This window comes from Peromyscus eremicus, chromosome 6 (genome assembly GCF_949786415.1).
Source record: "Peromyscus eremicus chromosome 6, PerEre_H2_v1, whole genome shotgun sequence".
Taxonomy (NCBI): Eukaryota; Metazoa; Chordata; class Mammalia; order Rodentia; family Cricetidae; genus Peromyscus; species Peromyscus eremicus.
Window position 1 is genome coordinate 54,417,826 of NC_081421.1, and position 23,636 is coordinate 54,441,461.

At 40.4% G+C, this 23,636-nt stretch overlaps 1 protein-coding gene across 1 annotated transcript in view; it reads left to right on the plus strand.

Moving 5' to 3' along the window:
- The window catches only part of Gask1b (golgi associated kinase 1B), a 52,118-nt gene extending 29,095 nt beyond the window's left edge, over positions 1-23,023 (plus strand). Inside the window, exons 4-5 of the mRNA XM_059264745.1 lie at positions 18,429-18,655; positions 22,641-23,023. Of these exons, the coding sequence (XP_059120728.1) occupies positions 18,429-18,655; positions 22,641-22,848 (435 nt within the window). The 3' untranslated portion in view covers positions 22,849-23,023. The remainder of the gene's footprint in view (positions 1-18,428; positions 18,656-22,640) is intronic.
- Positions 23,024-23,636: the final 613 nt, after the last annotated feature.

The window sequence follows — 23,636 nt, forward strand, 5'->3', positions numbered from 1 at the left end:
CAAAGCTGTGATAGAGTTAACTCTGCCATGATAGAGCCATAAGTAGATCATGTAAATGTGAGAACAAGGAGAGCTTAATAAGTTTACGACATTTGAGTCATTGCAATGTCGGAGGTAGCAACAGCAGCCAGTTACTAGTTAGCAGACAGTCAAAATTAGTATCTGCCGGCACAAGTCAGAGATGGCAGAGAAGGACTTTAACCACACCTAGCTGGGTGTTTGGTGCATGTTGAGATCGTGTTTAGGCTCATGATCACCTCCCTGGTTGGCAGGAAAACTTGTAGAGTGTGCGGGCATTCTACTGAGTTGGCCCAATATAGCCCAGAGAGCAAATCAGTCTCACAGCATTTACCTCACCATTTGTTCAGTTTTCATCCTATAAAAACCCTAGACAAGGAAGTTTGACATCTTTTTCCTCTCATAGAAATCTCTCCCACTCTTGAGAATTTCTCTGAATTTTTCTCAAATTCTCCTTTTCTGTAATTCTTCCGAGTAAAGCTTGATTCTGCTTTGCACGTTCCCATGAGAGTTCATATTTTTAAGCTTCAGTAATGTGAGAAAACAAACTTGGAGCACTGTTCCATATTGTCTAACACCTTAGGTCCTTGGATTATTAATAACTGGGATATGAAAGGTTCCAATTTATTAACCCTCCTGTATCAGTTGCAAACATGTCTTATCCCGCAGCAGGGTTAATGCATTTGCCACTGTAGAAGAGGTATACCACCCCCACAGGAAAAATATAGCTTGCTTTACTCTGGTGAATGCTTCCCCTACAGATGGATGAGCCTCAACTGCATGTCTTATCATCCATTGCAATTGATGTACAAATGTTCATTCCAACTTTTCTTTGGTTATGTGGGCACCAGTTGTGTTGCGTGACTTTTCCTGGATAGATGCAAACAAATGTCTATTTATCTCAGGTAGGGCATCAGTGACAGACTGATGATTTCATTCAAGTCTAGCTTGCCAAGCCAATTAATTTATTGGAATTGCTTACAGGACCATGCTAATCCAAAGGCAGCTGCATCACTAAAAAGCCCACACTCAGATGGGTGATGAGCTCACGAAAGCAGCATCATTGGAACTCGATGTCAACTCTCAGGCAGTTCCACCAAAGAGTATTCTCATTCTCCAACCATTGTTACAGCCTTGGGAGGGTACCTTTGGGTACTGTAAGTTTCATGAGTTTCCTCTGTCTAGTAGGTCTCATTAGCTTCCTGATTCTTAGAAGCCATTATCTCCCCTCCAGGAGGGAATATTTCAATTAGAAGGAAATGGTTTCACAAAGCCTGGAATCCCAAGTCAAAGTTCTCTCTCTCTTTCTTTACTAAGCAGTATAAATAGAGCCATTGCTATCACTAGAGATTGAGCTATCGTTATGCTGTTTTGCTTATTACTTTATCATGACTAAGGGGCCAAGGTTATCTCAGCTCCACAATGGCTACCAGATGTTCATGTTTTGCCTGGAGAGAAAAGCTATATGCTATACCATCTCCAGTGCACTGAAGACTAGTCCTCCAACTTGATGTATTTAAAGTTTCACCTCCCAATAGCACAGTCCTGGGACCAATCCTTCAACAAATGGGCCCTTATGAGTCATTCCAGATGCAAACTACTGTAACATTTTCCTTTTGATTCTTCTAATACCATTTTATGTAAGATCATATATAATTGATTCTTTTACTTCTTGTATTTACCATCATAAATCATTCATAGAAATTGAAGGAGTTTATGCAACAAAGTCTGTATAAACTGGCCAGTTTCAGTCATTTGATATTTTTGAATAAAATTTTTCTATTCAGTAACATGGAGGTTGTTTTTTAATCAGAAATATGCTCTATCAAAGTGGTGCTTGGGAATATAGTGAGTGGATTTTTGTGAACGATTTTAGATACATTATGCCTGGAGCAAATGACAATCACTTGTTCTGTGAAGCCAGAGCAAGGGCCAGGGAACACAGAACAGTTGTTATTCTCTGCATAACAGTGTTCATTTGTTTCACCCAATTAGCAAATCTACATTCAGAGAGGCTGGACCATATTCCTGACTCTGTAAAGTACAAAAGAGCCACAAGCAATCTTTTCTTCTTGAAGTGTGGGGGTATGAACTGCACAGACCAAAATTCATCACCATGGGGATAACAAACACATTTTGTGTTTCTACGGTTTGGCCCAATTTCTCTCAAAAGATTAGATAAAATAACAGGAACAATTTCAGCATGTGGGAACCCTGTTTCCTGACTTAGGAGACTCTAATGGTTAGAAACTGAGAATGGATTAGTTTGCAGAAGATAAACATCAACCATGCCACTAGTCGTTTCTTAGCCTTGAGAAATCACTTAAGTTTCCTTCTCTTTGGTTTCTCCATCTGTAAAATAGGACACTGTTTAGAGGACTAATGAAAGAAGAAATTAATTTTATATATATCTTTGTGTATTTAGAGTGATATCTGATACATAGTAAGTATTATTCATTAATTATGCAAATTGAACACCTAGAAATTCATAGATGTAAATAAGAGTTAAGTAAACCAATCTATCCATCATTAAAATGCAAGTCATTTACCAAATAACTTAATTTCTTTGAATGCTTATGGACTGCTATACTTCTCTTCGAGGTCGTTTCTTATTAGAGTTTAATTTTTTTGACTACTCTGTCTTTTCTTATAAACTCTGATTTTTTTCAAGGGCAAGTTCCTGTCTTACTGGACTTGTAACCGTTCTGTTAGCAGCCAAATGTTTAGAAATGCCACAGTACCTGGGGCCCTGTTTTTGGTCAAGGAATACTGTCCAGTTATATTAAAACATTAAATCCGAAGCGTCAAATTAGGATTGTTACAAGGGGAAGAAAAACTACTTGTAGCACAGAAAATGAGTAATGTTGTCAAAGGAAGGGGGTTAGGGTGTGGTGGTATTGTGTTCCCCCAAATATTGTGTACCCTAATAAACTTATCTGGGGTCAGAGAAGAGAACAGCCACTAGATACAGAGGCCAGAAAATGGTGGCACACACGCCTTTAATCCTAGCATTCCAGAGGCAGAGATCCGCCTGGATCTCTGTGAGTTCAAGGCCACACTGGAAACAGCCAGGCATGGTGACTCATGCCTTTAATCCCAGGAAGTGATGGCAGAAAGTAGAAAGGTATTTAAGACATGAGGATGAGGAACTAGAACCTGGTTAAGCTTTTAGGCTTTTGAGCAGCACAGTTCAGCTGAGATCCATTTGGGTGAGGACTCAGAGGCTTCCAGTCTGAGCAAACAGGATCAGCTGAGGAATTGGCAAGGTGAGGTGACTGTGGCTTGTTCTGCTGCTCTGATCTTCCAGCATTCACCCCAATAACTGGCTCCAGGTTTGATATTTGTTAATAAGACCTTCAGAGATTTGTGCTACATTAGGGAAAACATTTAAATGGAAGAATTGAATGAATAGAAAATGTTTAGCATTTTTAATTGTTTGATGGGCTGACATTTTCTGAGACTATTTGTTGCATGAGTGATGAATGGATACTTGCCTTAAGGGGACAACAGTTGTATGCTCAGAGATATTTGCTTTCACCCTCACCAAAAAGTATAACATATTTCTTTGCACTGAAATAGACTTTCTCAAGCTCTTGTTTGTCCTCAACACAGAGAAGGTTTAGTGCGGTGCATGAAAAAGGTGAAGGAAACCATCTTCTGCCTCAAGGGTTGCACAGTTTAATATGAGAGAAAGATAACTGTGGTGGAATGTTTCAGGCACCGTAATAAGTCTTATGGAAAGAAACTGGAAGCTATGGATTATTCTCAAATGGTTGGATCGAGAATGGAGTTAGGGAGTTTGACATTAATTCCAGAAAGGTAAGACTCCGTAGGAAGACATTTTAATGGAGGAGAATCTTAGCAATGAGCTCAAAGTGTGAAAAGGTTCCTTGAATGGGAAAATGATGCCTGAAGCATTTCCTGTGAAGCAGTTCCTGTTTTCCAAAGGAAGTTTTCTCTTAGATGACTGTGAGTAATGAACCTATGGTCACAAAGTCAACAGTGAGCCACAGTGCTCCTTCTCCTGACAGCTGTCTGCTCCAGTTACTTTTTCTCTCCTTCTCATCTGGTGCCTAAGGAATTTGCTCTGGGATGAATTCCATCTCATTCCCTGTGCTTTCATCTTTATGGCTTGTTTATTTTCCCACTTAGTTGTGTGATAAAAGCAAAAATGTCAACCATCTTGTGTGTGTGTGTGTGTGTGTGTGTGTGTGTGTGTGTGTGTGTGTGCACGCACATCTGTATGTGGGTGTGCATGCCCTTGTATGTGGAGATCGGATGTTCACTGGCTGGCTAGTGAGCCACTGGGATTTTCCTGTCTTTGCCTGCCAGCACTGGGATTACAAGTGTGTGCTGCCTGGCTTTTAACGTGGGCGCTGGGACCTGAACTCAGGTACTCATGGATGCACAAGCACTTTACCCAGTGAGCCTTCTTTCCAGTCCCCCACCCCCAACGACCTTCTATGTAAAGAAGAACTTACTATCTGTCACATTCTCTGCTAGACAAAGAAAGATTCTGCTTATGGCCCTTTGATAGATGATAAAGGATTCCCCAGCATCCTTTCCTCTCCCTCTTTCTCAGAGGCCAAGGCTCGCTCTGGCAGCTCTCTGGAGCCAGTGAGGAAGACTTGTCACAGCTGAGCATTCCAGTGGCAGGAGATAGGGTAGTCCAGTGTTCCAAACACGGTGATTTCACACAATTGGGCTCGTCCTTATTGTTTTTCAGAATTGGAGCATTATCAATTTAAATGACCCCTGGCTGTGTATTTATTTGAAGTTCAAACAAATGGTGCAGTTCCTCGTTTATTTGATAGCAAATAGTGAGGGACGATGGCCTCAGATAATGTCTTGGGACCAAGCAGCAGAGAAAGTCTGGGATTTAGTGATAGTAGTTAATTAACACGATGAATTGGCTTGGACTTAGTAAGGGAAGAGGGAGAAGAACAAAGGGGCAGCAGAAGTGCATCTTTCTCCTTCTTATTGTTTGTTGAGACAGCATTCCAATTCTTATGGGAAATCTGAGGTGATCTGAGTGACTTCCTTGGCCTGCAGGATGTAGGGACTAAGCTTTTCTAAACATTAAAAATGTCCAAGGTTTATAGATGTGTGATGTGTTCTCCAGGCCCCATGCCTTATTGAGGAGCTATGAGCAAGCACTAGGTTTTTGGTAAAGAAGAATCATCGGGTTTTGAGAGTGTGGCAACTGGCAGGTTTCCTATACTCCAGTGGATGAGCAAACCCCCACAGTCACATTAGCACCACTCATTGGACCTAATGGTTGATTGACAAGCAAACACATGAGAAGATGGGAAGTTGTAGTGGGGACATGTTGGAGGGCACATGGGGGGGATTAGAGAGGGAGAATGGGGGTAGGTAATGATCTTGTTTCATTAGACATATGTATGAAATTCTTTAGAAAAAAAGAAACATTATTTAAAAAAACTGATCAAGGTCAAACTTCACAAGGATAGACATGCTAACCACTGGTGTGTATTATGGTTATTATAGAATTTTAGTTTTATAAAACTGTCTCATTTCATCAGTGAAATTCAAGAGACATTATTTCAGCATTGTCGATGTCTCTTAATACACTTCATGGCTGGGTTTAGGACGATAATGATGTTATCTTATTTGACAAGCCTTCCCAAGAAGCTCTCCCTTCCTTTTCATATAATCTTGGGACACTGCAATTTCTTTGTAATATCCAGTATTGTTGATGGTAACTGGGTAGACTGCCCAGAAGCCTTGGTGTTTATTGGGCATCTGTGATGTTTCTTCCTTTTTACTATTTAGTGGAATAGAGACATTGGGAGTGATATAGAAGAAGGATTACTTAGATTACTTAAAAGAACAAGAAACAGAGGTTTTTGGCATTAGATGAAATGGATAAACCATGTAAAAATTACTGCTATTAAGGAAGGTTTGGGGCTATTTTACATTAGTTCGAAGAATTGATTTTATTCTTTTCTTGTTGGAGACAGGGTCTTGCTATGTACCCACACTGGCCTTAAACCTTCAGTTTTCCTACCTCAGCCTCCTGAGTGTGGGGCTACAGGTCGGCCTCATTTACACTCAGCTGATTCACTTTACTCAGTTATCTCACTACAGTAAGTTTAACTCATGACAGTGTATTTATAAGTAAGTCACACATTTGACTAGTTATTATTTTTATGCCTCCCTAGCTAAGGAATTTGTGTTTCTTAGCAGTTGGTCCCTTAGGTTCTCAGACTGCCTGAGGGTATTTTTATCAACTCCTCCCTAATGACTTCTCTTGACCTACCTGTTTTTCCTCATTACACAGCTGAGTTAAATCTGCCAGGTTTGTGCATTCTGAGTCATCTTTTAGCCTTCCTCTGCTCAGTGTCTTACAGTCAAGCAACAGCAAATTTTGACACTTTCTCAAAATGACTCCCCAAACCGTCTCTCCTTCCTGTCAATGCTGCCTTAAACAGACTCATTCCTTAATGAGTCAGATGCCCTCCAGGGCTCCCACTGATCACCTTGATAGTCCTCTTTAGTTACCATTTACTGTGCAAATCATCACTGAATCTATCTCTCAGAAAACTAATATATCTGTAAGGACTTCCATTTGGTTTGATAATTAAGTTTAAAGGCCTTAGTGCTTTCAAAATTATTATGGAAGCCAGGCTTATAGCTGAGTGATGGAAGACATGCTTAGCATGTGTGAGGACCTAGCACCTATCCTCAGGACCAAAGTAAATAAACACATAAGCAAAGTGATTAAGTTAAAACACACCAAAAGTATGCAAAGGTAGGTAAGGCATTAAAATGAATCTCCGTGTATCTGTCCATAATTCCCAGTTCATAACAATCTTGTTCCCTCTTTAACTCTACTCATTTCCTGTTCCTACATTAATTTGAAGGAAGTCATGGGCATTGTATTATTTCATTTGTAAGTATTTTAGCATGTATAACTAGAAGATAAAACATGAGCATATTAGCATACCTCAAATTATTAATAATTTCTATCATATACCAAAGGTTTTTATTTGTTTTGTAAATGGCATATATATATATATATATATATATATATATATATATATATATATATATATATATATATATTTCAGTTTGTTTGAAAACTGGATTTCAATAAAGCTTGGCCATGTGGTCAGTTGGGGTCTTTAAATATGTAAACTCCAATACTCCAAGCCTACATCTTCTTATTTTTTTGTTCATTTATTTTATTTTTCCTTTCCATTTACATGATCATTTAAAGCCAGTTTCCTTGGGCCTGCTACGTAGGTCCCAGGGGATGGGCTATCATTTTTAAACAGACAGGAGGATTACAGAGAGCATCTCTGGATGTGTTTGGTAATTGCTGGGCCCTCAATCTGTAGAATCTAAAACAAGTCAATCTTTCCCTCTTGGATTCTCTTCGCTGGGGGTCTCTGTTTGTTATAAATCCAGAAGCACAGGGCCTACCAAAAACAGGACACAGCATTCCCTCTCTTGGAATGACCTTGTCAATTCTTTGCTGATTTCTTTTCAGTCTTTCCTCTGAAGACTTGACTCTTGCCCTTTCCTCATCCCCCACTCTTGCAACTTTTCCCAGATGTGATCCCCCTCATGAAACCAACATGTGTCTTTCTAACTGGAAACCCCTCTACATGTGTGTATCCCTGCATTCATATGTAGTAAGTGGATATTTGTGCATCTTCAAAAAGTTGGCCTACTGCAAATTCAGGTTTCTGTACTGTCCTGCTTCTGTACCTTTAACAATTAAGGAGTGACAGAGGGTGTGGTGGAAGATAGGGAAGATGTATTCCTGAGAACAGATCAAGCCAGCACTCAGGAAGCAGAGGCAGGCAGATCTCTGAGTTCAAGGCTAGCCTGGTCTATAGAGCAAGTTTCAGGACAGCCAGGACTACACAGAGAAACACTGTCTTGAAAAACAAACAAGCAAGCAAGCAAGCAAGCAAGCAAACAAACAAACCAAAACCCCCAAACCAACCAACCAACTAGCCAAAAAAGAACAAGGCATGGGTCAGGAAATATTCTCTAGATTGAAACCAGATTCTTTTTTCTTCTAATTTTATATTTTATGTGTACGGGTGTTTGCTTGCATGTATGTCTGTGCACCACATAGAGCCCATGGAGGTCAGAAAAGGGCACCAATGTCTCCCTGGAACTGGAGTTACAAATGGTGGTGAGCTATCATGTGGGTGTGGAGAATAGAATCCTACGATATGGATTCTCTACAGCAACAGCCAGTGAGTGCTCTTAACCACTGAGCCATCTCTCCAGCCCTGAAATCATATCTTGATGCATTCACTGTGTATGACCGTTTTAACAATATATGAAAGCTTTATTTTGCATTTTAGGTGTTTGATTTGAATACTTTTTTTTTAAAATCAGCTCTTCTATTTCTGTTAGTGCATTTCAGCACGTCTTAATTTACTTTATAAACCAAATTGGAAAATTACAGATATTTAGAGAACCATTGAAAGGTTTTTGTAGCTAAAGTTTTCTTCAGTCCTGCCTGGCCCACAGTCAGGACAAATCTCTCTCACCCACCAGTCCCGCAGCTGCTCAGACCCAACTGAGTAAACACACAGAGACTTATATTGCTTACAAACTGTATGGCCGTGGCAGGCTTCTTGCTATCTAGTTCTTCTATCTTGAATTAACCCATTTCTATAAATCTATACCTTGCCACATGGCTCGTGGCTTACCAGTATCTTACATGTTGGTACTCATGGCGGCGGCTGGCAGCGTCTCCTGACTCATCCTTCCTGTTCCCAGAATTCTCTTCTCTGCTTGTCCAACCTATACTTCCTGCCTGGCTACTGGCCAATCAGCATTTTATTTATACAGAGTGATGTCCACAGCAGGTTTTGATGAAAGTCAATGCATTTCTATTGAGAAATTTCTCTAATTTCCTGTTGGCTGTCATGCAGAGTATGGCAGTGAGTCTGGGATGTAGATGCCCAGTGGACACTGATTTCATCTTTTTTGGCTATGTACTCAGGACTAGGGTTACTGGGTCATATGGTAGCAGAACTTGGTACATGTTTTTGCACACATCTAGTATTCATCCCCAGAAACTCATGTCTTTGATTTCTCTAAAGTAGGAGGTTGGTTGACCCAAGTGTTTGCTTTTGTATTTGAGTACAAGAGAGACATTTCTGGTCAAAACTATGATAACCAACTAAATAGTTCTTGGTCAATTCTAGTTTTATTGTTAGTGAGGAGTGAAGAACATATTGATTAGTTATGTGCCATTTCTTTAAAATTTATTTTCACAGTTGCTATGAACTTTCCAGATAGTGCTGACATTAATAATGCATAATTAGAATGTTTCAATCATGTGTCTAGCTATACACAGGGATGATGGAAAGATGATGAGTTTGAGAAAGCCTGTTATTCAATACATGACATTTGAGATTCAAAGGCTTTTTGACACATTCTGTGAGCTAGTTTTTGCTTTCTTCCTAATGCCATTGCACTTTTCTGAAACCCACTTACTTAACTAACATGTTTCAGGGAAACTGGAGTTTTGTGAGTTGGATTTCTGGGTGAATCTGTTGTGAAGCAAATTAAAAACTCTGAACTCTTATTGAGACTGATGGTTATCTGTATACCCTGCCCATTCTCCCAGATATTCCTATAGAACCATATAGTGTTATGCATATATTTACATATATACTACTGTATAATTATTTAAAAACTTTCAGGGTTCATTATTGGCTACTGAGGATGTAGACTCAGAGACAGGGTTAAGGGTTAACCAGGAGGTGATTGATCCATTATGAAAGTGAGGGTAAAGATTCTGTTGGTCGCATGCACTCCCCAACCATGTTAATGTCGTGTACAGACATCATTCACTAAAAGATAGATGGAGCTTCAAAAACCATGACTGTGATGGGATCAAATAAAATCGGATTTGGTCTGGGGCAATGGGTTTTATAGGCTTTTCAAGGAACCATGAGGTCAAAAATATATTCATAATACCGAGACTTGTTTTTTCTTCCTTTGCCACTTTTCACTGTGTTAGTATTCACACTAGTAAGTGAATTTGTTGGAAGACATTGCTGTCTGGTCAGAGGTTGCAGCCTCCCCATGGTCTGACAGCTTATCTCAATAGCTAGACAACATGGGACTCCCTCCCTCCCTCCAGCAGAACTTCCTGCCTCTACCTGCCCTTATCTGGAGAATGTTCCTGGGCCTGGAGGACTGACCTTATCTGAAAGCTGTCTCTAAACCAGATGCCTGTCTCTAAACCAGATGCTTGATTCATCTTTAGCTTGAACTTTGGTACAGATTCCTGCTGGAAGATTTGTGTTAGGAGTTCTGCTATAGTATCCTACTGCCACATACTAAGCCTTGTGAGAGGAGCATGCCACTTAATGCAAATTAGGGTTTGTCCCCAGGCTCCCCAAATCTATGTGTTCCTTATACTCTGGAAGAAAGTTGAGTTGTCTCTGTGCTCATGGGCCACATATAAAGCTTTCTGTTGTCCCTTCTGCCTCTTTCCCCTCTCAGTCTGATGGCTGACAGGCCGAGAGGGAAAAAGGACCCCCACATGGATTTGATGTCTTAGCATGAGTCAAGGTAGGCAGCAATCCACCAGTAATAACCCTAGTCTGTGCCCCTCTGCACATCTCGGGAAAATACAGAGTAAATGCCAGATTTTCTCAAGAATGGCCTTGGTGAAGTGATACTTTATTAAATGTCTGCCTGTACGTACATACTTTTTAAATACTCTGAGCGATAAGACAAGAAGGAATCTCATGTATTCTGTTTCAAAGCTCAACTGTTGTGTTGAGACATGGGTAAGACAACAGAGGGGGAAACGTGGAATTCTGGCTTCATCACCAGGTCAGTGTGTTTAGTATTTATTGTTCATATTAGGTGAATGGACTCATGCAGAGTCAGTCTTCATTTTTTCCATTAATAAATAATCATTAAGTACACAATCTTTATAAAATAGGAAGTGCATTGGTAAGATGTGCAGAATGAGCCATGCTTACTTAGCACAAGAGGCCATAACATCCACGGCAGTAAGTGCATTGGCCTTCCTAGCATGAGAGGCCATGGCAGGCTGCTGTGAAAATCAGCTCCTGTTTCTCTTCCTGGGTAGCTGAGTTACCCTCTTGGAACAGTTCTCTTCATTTCTATGTAACAACTGGACCTCAAACCCCACATGCTAGTTTGGATTGTCTTAATGATTAAAATATTTATAATGTAATAAGCCTTACAATGTTTTGGAAAATTTTAGCTGGTTATATATAAGGCTTTAATTTATAAGAAGCACAGAAATGAATCCATCTTAGAATAGGGGAATCTATATATAGTGGATGTAAAAATAATTTTGAAAGCAAGGTCAACTCAGAAAGCAAAACCAAAATATTTTTGAAAGACTAGCAAACAACCAATTTGTCAGCATTAGTTAGTGTTTTAATTGAGTTCCATTAAGAATATGAGTTTAGCCAGCTGTTGGATTTGTCACATCAATTCTAGCCATGATCAGAATGGCATCTGAGCATTGTCACAGGGTTGGTCTTTATTCTTGTCAATTTTCTTTTGACAAATTCCTATTATTGAGAAAAATAAACTTGAGAGGAATTCTAATAAATACTAAATATAAACAAATGTCACTGTACAAGAGACCAGTTTTCAGGGGCATTACTCCTTCAGATGTAAACCAGCAGAAGTTTTAGCTTCTTGATTATCCGAGTTTATGTAGGCTAATGTGCCATCTCATTTCATTAGAGGAATGTATTTTAAGAAGATTTTTCTTAAATTAGGAATATTTCATTTCTAGTTTAAATTTCTTTGCTTATTATAAATTCCTAAGAAAAAATTTTAGGTTGTTCATTCTCATTTTGTTTGTTTATTTTTTAATTTAAAAATGTTATTTATTTTAAGCATATGAGTATTTCAATTACATGTATGTGTACCACCTACGTGCTTGGTACCCAGGGAAGATAGAAGAGGGTATTGGGCCAGGTGGTGGTGGTGCATGCCTTTAATCCCAGCACTTGGGAGGCAGAGCCAGGCAGATCTCTGTGAGTTCGAGGCCAGCCTGGTCTACAGAGTGAGATCCAGGACAGGCACAAAAACTACACAGAGAAACCCTGTCTCAAAAAACCAAAAACCCCAAATCAAAAAACAAAAAACCAAACAAAGAAAAAAGGAAGGTATTGGATCTCCTGAGACTGGAGTTACATATGGTTGTGAGCCCCTGTGTGGGCTCTGGGAATTGAACCTGAGTCCTCTGGGTGAACAGCAACACTCTTAATTGCTGAGCCATTTCTTCAGCCCCCTCCTTTCTGTGTTAGATTTCTCTGCTTAATATAAATTCAGTCTGCAAACCAAAACTTTACAAGATACAAAAATACTTGTCTTTTTCTGTTTGTTAGTTTGCGTGCCTTTTAAAAGTCATTGCAGGAAGGTGGGTGTGTCTCTAGCAGAGGTTATTTTTACTCAGCTCTGCCTACTCAAATTATAGAAAGTGAATTTCTTTCCCTAAAATAGTCTGTTGGTTGCCTGGTGCCTCTATCCAGAGCCTTTCTGTGGTGCAGTGAAACTTAAAACATTGCATCTAATGGTCTAAATACATCACAGCATTGAACATTGAACAGAGAAATACTACTACGCCTTTCTTTGTGATCTGTAACATGGAAGACACTAGAGATCCATCCGTGAATTGGTGCACACCAATAACAATTTAAATGTGGAATTCTGGGGTGAAGGTGGGTTAGAGGAGCTGTTTCTTACAGAGGTGGAGGCACTGTGAGACACGGAAGACCCTTTTTACATTCCTCATCATTCCTCAACTGCCCTGCTAGTCATATGTACGTGCTTAGTAATCTAACAGATACTTGCTGTCAAGTCGGCATGGAGCACAAGTGAAAGCTATTGCTTTGTGAGAGACACAGTTCCCAAGTGGTATAGGTGCAGGTGAGGGAGAACACATTCTCTCTTTCCCTCCCTTCCTCCCTCTCCTCCCGCCTCTCTTTCTTCTTCTTCTTCTTCTTCTTCTTCTTCTTCTTCTTCTTCTTCTTCTTCTTCTTCTTCTTCTTCTTCTTCTTCTTCTTCCTCTTCCTCCTCCTCCTCCTCTCCTCCTCCTCCTCCTCCTTTTCTTTCTTTCTTTCTTTCTTTCTTTCTTTCTTTCTTTCTTTCTTTCTTTCTTTCTTTCTTTCTTTCTTTCTTTCTTTGTGTTATTAACAAGCACCATGGATACTGTGGTGCTTGTCTACAATCGCTCTTCCCATGGTGCAGTGTTTCCGCACACACTCATTAGACTGCAGGGACCCCACTCAGATTCCATTCTCAGCATTGCCAATGCACCCAGGTTTGTACGGGACAAAACTCCGGAGTGCATTTCCCCTTGTGAGTTGCTCTGACAACTATTTAAGCTCCAGTGTTTTGTGTCTTCCCATGCCTGGAGTGGTACTAGCCGATTTGATTCTATGTCTCTTTGCCTTTTGAAATTACTTCACGATAATTGTTGAAAGGAAGACCCGTTTCCTGCCTGTATCTTTGACAAGCAAATGAGATACTCAACCAAATCATTGAAAGTAGGAGGAAATCTGCCAGAAAACTGCCAGTCAGAGAAAAGAAAGAATTTTCTTTTGCTGCTTCCATTTTACCTGTTTTATGCTTGTGACATGCCAGGCATTATGGCAGATTTTCTACCAGATATAGAATTCATGATCCATGGCCAGTGCAGTTAAACCCACCGAAAGACACTAACCACGAGCAGGCAGCAGGTACGGAGGCAGCGTGGCGGCTTGCTCCCGGTGGCACTTTTGTAAACTCCTGTCTCGACATGCCACTGCTGCTGTACAAGGCAGGGCTTTGGTGGGGGTCTGCACACAGTCACATCCAAAGTGAGTTACAACACCGAGCGGAGTTCAGTCATTACAAACCATTCACTGAATGCCCACCACATGCTAGCCTTTGGGTAAATTATTGTGCCGAACTGCTGTTTATCTACATATATATTTTCTTCAATATTTATGCCTTTTTTTCCCTCTTAAATTTGGTGTTTTCTTTCAAAAGATGGCAGTTTCTAAATGTCAAAAACAAAAAGGTTGAGCCAGGTGTGGTGGCGAACACCTTTAATCCTAGCATTTGGAAGACAGAGATGGGTGGATCTTATCTACTTAGCAAGTTACAGAACATCCAGGGTTACGTAGAGACTCTGCCTCAGAAAGCCAAAACCTAAACCAAATAGTTCAAATAAAGACGGTAAGGATTTTAAGAGGGGAGATGGGGAGATAGCTTAGTTGGTCCAGTGTTTGCTGTACAATCCATCATGAGGCCTGGATTTGGATCCCTAGCACCATATAAAAGCCAGACACGGAGGTGGGTGTGTACCTGTTACCCTTAGCATGGTGGTAGGTGTGCACCTGTAACCCTAGGCGTGGCAATGGGTGTGTGTCTGTAACTCCAGGCGTGATGGTGCGTGTGCACCCCAGTGAAGGAGGCACAGGGCAGAGATAGAAGGGTCATCAGCCAGTCAGCTAGACCCCACTGCAATCAATGACCTACAAGTTTAGTAAAAGACCTTTGTCAAACACTAACAGGGAGCGTGACAGGGAAAGACACTTGAAGCCAGACTCCAGCTTTCACATGCTCCTGCACGTAAGAACACGTGTACCACATACATATGTGCACACACAAATTAAGTTGTGTATACCCCCTCCACAAAGAATATTTAGATATTGACTTATTAAACAAAAAATACATACATGCACACCTGTACATATATGCTCATGTGGATCAGTTTAGAACGAAGAAGGAAAAATAGTTGGATGCCAATATATAGGTCTATCTGATTTAGCTGGTTTAGGCCTTAGCATTTGGGTGGGAGTTCACTGTCTATGTTGGTGAGAACATCCTCTTTATAATCTCCCTTCAGCTTCCCAGCATGCTCTGTTTCGGTTCTCATTCTTTTAGTGATTGCCCCCGATGCCCTGCTCACTGCCCTTCTCCTGTTCTTCCAGTTCAATGTGAGAAAATGGGGAAGTTTTCAGATAAACCTGTTTTCAGATTTTCCGTGTGGGCCCAGCGCTCTAACTTCCATTGGCTCTGCTGGCTTTCATCTTCCCATCATTTCCAGCGGTGCACTCTAACTGCGCTGTACGGTGTATGGCAAGGACCCAGGCCACCTCTCATCAGTCCGTGACACCAATGCAGACAGTGCCAGTGAGCACTTTTAGAAATATCCATAGTGCTTTCGTAGAGCATGTTTGTCCACGAGTGAAATGAAATACTTCTCCAGCTAATGCTGCCTGGCTCTTTAAACTCAAGTCTTATGAGCTCTCCTTCATGCATTTTTTCCCTTGCAGTTCTGGGCTGAAGTTCTTTGTACTTCTTCTGAAACTCTTATAGTAATCAATATTATTGATTGAATAGTGAACCATTTAACATTTTATGCAAATGTAAACAAATGCTTTTTTTTTTCTTCCTTTTCTGGGAGCCAATACCTGGAAGATCCAATCAGTTTGGATGAGAGCATGGTGACGTCTTGGACTTCTGGGTTGGAATCCTGAGTTCTGTCCTTTGTGAGAAGAGGGACCCCAGAGGAGTTGGCTACCTCTTCTTCAGTGCTCAGTCTCCTCACTTAGTTTCTATTGCTTTGCTGAGACATTGTGTGCGATTAGTTGTTTAATCATGTTACTTTGAAGACAATGAAGAGAGGAATAAACTAACTCAAGTCCTTGATGGACCTAATTTTGAACACAGAGCTGGATGGATGTTGTCCCTTTGTGTAGAAAGGAGCTGGTGTTCTACAGATGTTTAATGGCTCTTGGGGAGGCATGCAGCTAGACAGAGGCTCCCTTGGTTCAGTGCTATAGCAGAAGTTATAAATTACTCAGAAGATATATTTTTTCCTACAGACAAAACTATTGCTACCAAAGGAAAATGGAATTAAGGGGGAAAAGCTTTTGAAGAAAATATATCTAAAAATATCTATCCCATCTCTTCAAAAAATTGGCTGGAACACCTGGATTTTTCTGAGTGTAATTTTAGTTAGGTAAACATTGAAAAGATGTATTTTTCTAAAGAAGGAAAGAATACTTTTATGGAAAATGATGATTGGCAGTCCTCTTCAGCAGGAGATTAGTTTTGCAAAAATGATTTTTCTTGTTTTAAAGATTAAGAAAGCATGAATTCAGTCAGCGCTAGCAACATGGCTGGCCTGGTAAGGGTGCCTTCTGCAACACTTGATGACCTGAGTTTTCTCTCTGCTGCCCGCGTGGTGCAAGGATAGAGACTGTATCTGAAGGCTGTCCTCTGCCCTCCATGTGTGGAGGTTGTCATGCAAACACACACCCACCACATGCTTCCACATAAAATAAGAAAATTAATGAACTGATAAGAACTTAAACACTAATAGTGATTAACATCATTATTGCTTACCTGAAAACATTTACCCTTCAACGGGCTTCTTTGTAGGGTACCCACTTAAGAACAGAGAGATGCAGATGGGCACTGTGAGTGGTTTTCTATGCAATACTTAAGTGTTTCTTTTAATGTGTGTACTAAACAAGAACATTAAAAATGCATCCGGGGTTCATAGTTCATAGCACATAGAGATGTGCTTTATTAGGCTTAAAAATTGGTGAGCCGTCTTAAAAATATGCAGAGCTATATTTAGCATATACCTAAACCAGCTGCCAGGCAAATGGTGCTGACTTTAAGGAGTTGGGTTATGGTGGCCAAATGCTACTTGGTATAGTGAATGGGGACTCAGAAGGAAAATATGACAAAACTCTGAGAAGAGTAAGAGGGCATGATTTAATAGGCCATTGCTAAACAAGTACAAAAATAGAAAGACATATTTTAGTCAGAGAACAAGGAAAACAGAGAAAAGCAAATTATTTGGGGCCTCGAAGTCTGACTCTTATACCTCTAGGTATACATACATATACACTCAGCACATGGTAATGTACTCACCAAGTACAAGTATGAATCTGAATAGCATCAGTGGCAACATCCCTAGAAGATGAACTGGACATACACACATACCATTTGTGATGTTGGTCAGAATTGCCTGGTACAACAGGCTGTCAGGAAATTGGTGAAATCATCAGAATGTCTCATGACTCAAAAATAAATTATATAGGACACTTTGAAACACACTGTAGGAAACAGTCAAACTTGGGGAAGGCAATAAAAAGATGTCCTATGTCATTTTTTCCCACTTCTAATTGCTCATGCTTTCATAGGGTTTAAAAATAAAAGCTATAAAATATATTACTTACAGAGATGCTGACAGGGTCTGAATTTATGAGAGCTTATGATTAAACACGAATACATTGAATATTCATGGCCTTTGTTACAGTTTGGATCATAATTCTCCCCCACATTCCCATGTACTGAAGGCTTGGTCCCCAGCTTGCGACACTGCTGGGAGGAATTGGAATCTTTAAGAGGTGCTGTTTAGTAGGAGTTCTTAAGTAATCAGGTTAGGCCATAGAAAGGATTTGGACCCTCATAACCCTTCTTCCTATCTTTGGTTCTCAGCTTCCTCTGCCTTCCCACAAGTCCAAAGGCAATGAGGTCAACCGACTAGGGACTACATTCTGCAAAACTGTTAGCCAGGGTTACCTTGGCTGGAGACCATTCTTCATTATTACCATCATGTGTTCATGTTCAATTGTGTTAACATTTGTAGGGGAAATGAAATGTTTTTCAGTACTAGACTACACAGTTGGAATTTAACTCTTAAAGACATATTTATTGATCATTTCATTTTGTTGTTGTTTGAGACAGGGTTCTTTTATGTAACAACCTTGTCTGTTCTGGTCAAAAGAAGTGACATTGAACAATGTTTGAATCAATCTTTCCACTTTCTATTCTAGTCATTGGCATTATAACAAGCTTCCAAAGTGTTTGTTACATATTCAGAATCTAGCTGATGCTTCATTATTGGATCTCATACCTCCTACAGATTTCTCTATCTTATTTCCAGTTAGCTACTGCAATACTGAAGTCCAGTACAATAGATTTTATAGCCAACAAAGTAATCAGAATCTGCAGAGCCCAGCTCCAGGGAGAAAACAAGAGCTAGCCCCCTGGGTCTGTAGAAGTATGACGCTGTCTCTCCTCTCCTGAAGAGTTAGAGATCCTGCTGGCCACATGCTTGAATGTGATTCCGTGGGAACTGTGGATACCAAGGGTGGAGATGCCTGAGTTGGCTGGTCTGACATTGGAGCTGTTAGCAGAAGCTGGAAATGCTTAGGACTACGTCTGAGTCAGAGGGCTTTGAACTGAGGACTTATTCTAACAGTTGTTTTTAATTAAGTCAGCCTGGCCTCCTGGGATTCTGGCAGCCCAGCTGTTCAGAAAGCTCCCATTCTTTGGAAATGTTCTGGCTTTCCCAAGGTTTTACTCAGCATTTTAGATTTTGTTTTCATTTCCATTTTCAGATTTACAATCGCTTAGATACCAATTGCTGTGGATTCAGACCTCGAAAGGAAGATACTTGTACACAGAATGGACTGAGGCCAAACTGTGATGACCAAAATTCTGTGACTTTAGCACACATTGTCCAGCGAAAGAAGGACCCAAGGCATTTGGTCTTCGTAAACAACAAGGGCTTCTTCGATAGAAGTGAAGACAACCTAAACTTCAAATTGCTAGAAGGCATCAGAGAGTAAGATTTTGTTTGTTGTGGAAGTCCCATCTCATTCTTTAGCCTGGACTGTTCTGGAATTCTCTGTGTAGCTCAGGCTACACACTTTTGTCTTCCAAACTGACCTCAAGCTTGCAGCCATCCTCTTTCTTCAGCTTTCAGAGGGCAAGGATTATAGGAAGGAGCTGTTACACCCAGAATAAAGAGTAAATTTTCTAATGAAGTGATATTTTGAATGATCACATATATGTTAAACAACTAGTAACATTCCATGAAAACTCACACCTTATGTTAGATAGATTTCCAAAGAAATTATGGGTGTGGAAATAGAGACTTAAGGAAGTAAAATAACCCTCCAAGAGCAGCCAGTGTACCTATCAACAGTCTACAATGTCTACACAGCTCCTACCATTTTCTGCCTTCACTGCCTTGATCACCCTTCATTGTGAAAACCCATGTAGGTAAGGTTGGACATATTCAGGGCTTCCAGGAGTAGGCATAATCAGGTGGCAGAGGCTCTGTTATTAGTGCCCAGGATTGGACACGGGAGGAACAATAGAGATGTCCAAATCCATAATAAACTGTTTAGCATGTCAATAGAATTAATAAGCATGGCAGGAAGTCAGATTCATGATAAACCCAAATGACTGCTATGAATACAGTGGAAGAAGAGCTCTCTGAAGAGCGGGGAACCAGAGGACAGCAGACCCTTTAAGCTGGGGAGGAGGACTTTGGAGTACTCACAAATCTTTATAGTAGACATAGACTGTGGGGCTGGGTCTTGAACAAAGGAGGAGCTGCAGGAGGCTAGTCAATGAAGTACTGTTGTACTCAACATGGACCCAAAACTCAGAGGTGATCGAAACCATTTAGGAGACATTTGGTAGGACTTACAAAGGATACGGAGTCAAGAGGAGGCTGCTATGAAGCTAAGGAAGATAGTTCTGTACTGTGGAAGTGAAAATACATTTGGTCTCATGGCACACCGATCTCATGCATTTGTGCATAGAGGAGGTTTCAGACTCTTGAGTAGCAGGAGCTGGGCTACAAAGATTTATCAGTTCTACCTCAGTTTTGTAAGCTGTGAATAAATTTCCACAGTAAGTGGAGCCACCCTTGTTTGCTACCCATTTTAGTCAGGAATAAGATCCCCTAATTAGGTTAGATTGGAAGCTTAAGAGTCCATAAGATTGTGGTAGCTCCCTAAGAGCTGAGCAATGTCAGGGAAACATCCCAGTAAGCCTGAAGTTAATGGTAGAGCTCAGCTTTTCCAAGCCCGCACCCACTGCTTTTTCTTGCAGATACTTGTATTTGTGTTCCGATGCTATTACTCTTACTAGGCTGGCAGGTGTGTGGCTCAGGGTGTTCCATACCCAGAGCTCAAACAAAGGCAAACCCAGAGGAAGACAACAAAAAGTGTAGAATTTGCTGATGATCCTCTGCAGCACCTCTTAATTGACTTGGTTCTTAGATAATGTGGATTTTATATACACTCTCAATACTAAAAAGCACACTTTTCCTGTGGGTTTTGAGAGTCCTGAGAGGTTGTTTGCCACATCCCTCCTTCCCCTGTTGATGCTCTTAATGTCTCTGTGAATTGAAGGCAGAATACATGGCAGGTTCTCTCTTTTAAATACCTAAGCCAAGGAGAATTTATGCATAGGAAAATTGACATTCCCAAGACATCACTTGCTGAATTGATACTACAAGGACTTAAATTTCTTTGCAGAATTGAGAGTGCCAGGGGCATACATCTATCTTAAACATTCACATAAATATGAATACTTTTATTTATTCTTTCAAAGAAGATTAAACCTTAACTTCATTATGAGGAGTAATGGGTTTAAGGCTAAACCTTCTTTGAATATGTATTTCACACATTAAGAAGCAAAAGTGAAGTCTTTGCTAAGTTCAGAGTCACACATAGAATATTTCCATTACCAATACAATGTAAAAACCAATAGTAGAGTAATGGGTTGTTTTCTTTTATGAACAGGGCTGAAGAGCCTGGTGGTTTTAATACTTGCCTTTCATGCATTCTGCCTCAGCTAAATTAGTTGAAGGGCTATAGAAGTTACAATTAAGGATATTAATACTTCATTCAAAAACGCTGCTTGGTTAATTCATAGGCCACAGGACTGCACGGTACATGTCTTTGGGGAGCCTGGAATATACAATAAGCCTTATTTAACTGCACACTTCTGAGATTTAATAAGTATGTTCAGCGCTGTGACCTTTGGTCTTCTAGCACCCTCAGAATTCCTGACTTTGGGTTCCTAGTGTCCATGCATCCCATGTCTTGTCTCCAAGTTTGTCTTTAAATAAGTGTATGTTCTTGCCATGTAGTGTTTGAGGTACAACTGAATTCATTTGAAAGTTACTCTTGAACCCCAGTGATTATAGGGTGCATTTAGCAGCATTTTAATGAGAGCTAGAGGAGGCCAAGCTGGGGGCGTGGCAGAATATAACCTATGATTCCAACCAGACATTTCCTAAGATTTCTGTCCACACTGCTAGACTCCGTGTGTGCTGGAACTTGGCTCTAGTCCTTCTACATGGAAAGAAGCAAGTTCAGTGAACTCTCTGAAGGCGATTCAGCCAGATCCTTCTTAAGTGACCTCAGGATGTCCAGTGAGATGTCATGGAATGTCCTTGCTCCAAAAGTTTACTTTCAATGAATTTATTTGAAAACAGTTGCCAGCTTCCCGTGACTGTAACCAACATCTGAGGTGATCACCTTACAAAATGGGGAGATATATCGTGGTTCACAGCCTTAGAGATTTCAGACCATAGTCACCTGGACTGTTTGTTTGATCCTTTAGTGGTACTAAATGCCACCACATTTCCATTAATCATTTTCTTCTCATTAACCAGTGTAATGTAAAAAAAAAAAAAAAACAATAGTAGAGTAATGGGTTTTTTAATTTTTTTATTTTATTTTTATGAACAGGACTTTTATAATCAAGGTTAGAGAGGTCCTTTTCAGTACATGGCCAGGAACTGAAAGAGAGAAGAGGAAAGGGTAGAGTTCTAGTATCCTTTGCAAGGCCTGCCCCATTGACCCCACCCTCCACTATGCTTCACCTCCTTGAAGGACCACCATCTCCCAATCACAGTACTCTAAGGATCTCTGTGAGTTCAAGGCCAGCCTGGTCTACAGAGCGAGATCCATATACACGTAATAACAATGAAAAAGAAACTATGAATTTGAAAGAGATCATGGAGGGATATATAGGAATTTGGAGGGAAGAAAGGGAAGGGGAAATGATTATATTATAATCTAAAATAAAAAAATAAAACAGTAAAAGAAAAGAAAAGAAGAGCATTGGCAATCACTCAAGTTCTAAAAGTATAATCTGAATCAGAGTTTTCTTTAAAAATAATAATTTCTCTTTTGTTTTTTTACAAGTTTGAGATCATTGCACTTTTTTTTTTTTTTTTTTTTTTTTTTTTTTGGTTTTTCGAGACAGGGTTTCCCTGTGTAGCTTTGTGCCTTTCCTGGAACTCACTTGGTAGCCCAGGCTGGCCTCGAACTCACAGAGATCTGCCTGACTCTGCCTCCCGAGTGCTGGGATTAAAGGCGTGCGCCACCACTGCCCGGCTGAGATCATTGCACTTTAAACTCCAAGTTTTGCTCAGGGAGAATACTCCACTCTCACATTTCCTTTCACCAAACCACCTTGTTACCAATGGAAACACATAAAAGACTTTCTGTAGGGCACATGGAGCTTAAGATGAAGGGAAATACTTCTTCAGACCTGATGTGATCTCAGTTCTGTGCCTCTCTTTGCCAGTCTGTAGCAGCCTTTAAGTACGAAATTGTACATTTTTCTTGCATTTTATTTTTAGGAGAAGGGTCTGCTTGTCAGTGACCAAAAACATTTGGTTCTCAAGGTCCTATTTGATAGTGTGATTTATGGCAGATTAATGAAGGCAGGGCACTTGGGAGAAGGAATAATAATAGTTCTGAGCAATTGCTAAGTGGAACATTTTGTTATCATTTCAGGTTTCCCGACTCTGCAGTTTCTGTTTTGAAGAGCCAGCACTTACGACAGAAGCTCCTTCAGTCTCTGTTCCTTGATAAGGTTTACTGGGAAAGTCAAGGAGGCAGGCAAGGCATCGAGAAGCTCATTGATGTGGTAGAGCAGAGAGCCAGAATCCTTGTCACCTACATCAATGCACATGGCGTCAAAGTATTACCGATGAAAGAATGACGTAGGACTTTCTTCCGCCTTGAGGGCTGTACATGTGTGACCTTTGGTTTTTCTTAAATAAAGTAGATCAACCTTAAGTGTTTCTAGGAGTGAAGCAGCATAGTTGAATATACAAAACTGATCTGATACATATCATAAACAGAGTTTAGAAAGTTTGCATCATTTAAAGGTATGCAGATTCCAAGAAGTTTTGGCGTATTGCTTGCAAAATGTCTGATGGTGTTTTTTGCCTAACATTCTGACATGTGTGTCTCAGCATTGTTTTTTTTTTTTTTTTTTGGTTTTTCGAGACAGGGTTTCTCTGTGTAGCTTTGCGCCTTTCCTGGAACTCACTTGGTAGCCCAAGCTGGCCTCGAACTCACAGAGATCCGCCTGGCTCTGCCTCCCGAGTGCTGGGATTAAAGGCATACGCCACCACCGCCCGGCTTGTCTCAGCATTGTTATTACACAATGGCTCCAATTATTATTCCCACTAATGTTTAAAGCATTTCCATGATATTTGACAGAGCAATATAAACCAGAGGCACTGACTCTTCTAATAAATCATTCTCATGCCATGTAACTGATCTGACCAGCTCCTAGCAGAGAGTTTGTTGACATTCCCCTGATGTTGATCATTACAACAGTTTCCCCAACCCTATCCAGAAGCAATTCTACCAGGAAGTTGAGGCATGTGGCTGTGAAAGCCACAGTCTTGAAACGCCTTCTAAGTAGTCGTGGTAGTAAATTAATTTACAAACTGCTGGTTGTATTTTCTAGCGTCTATAAACAACCAGTTATTTTTGATC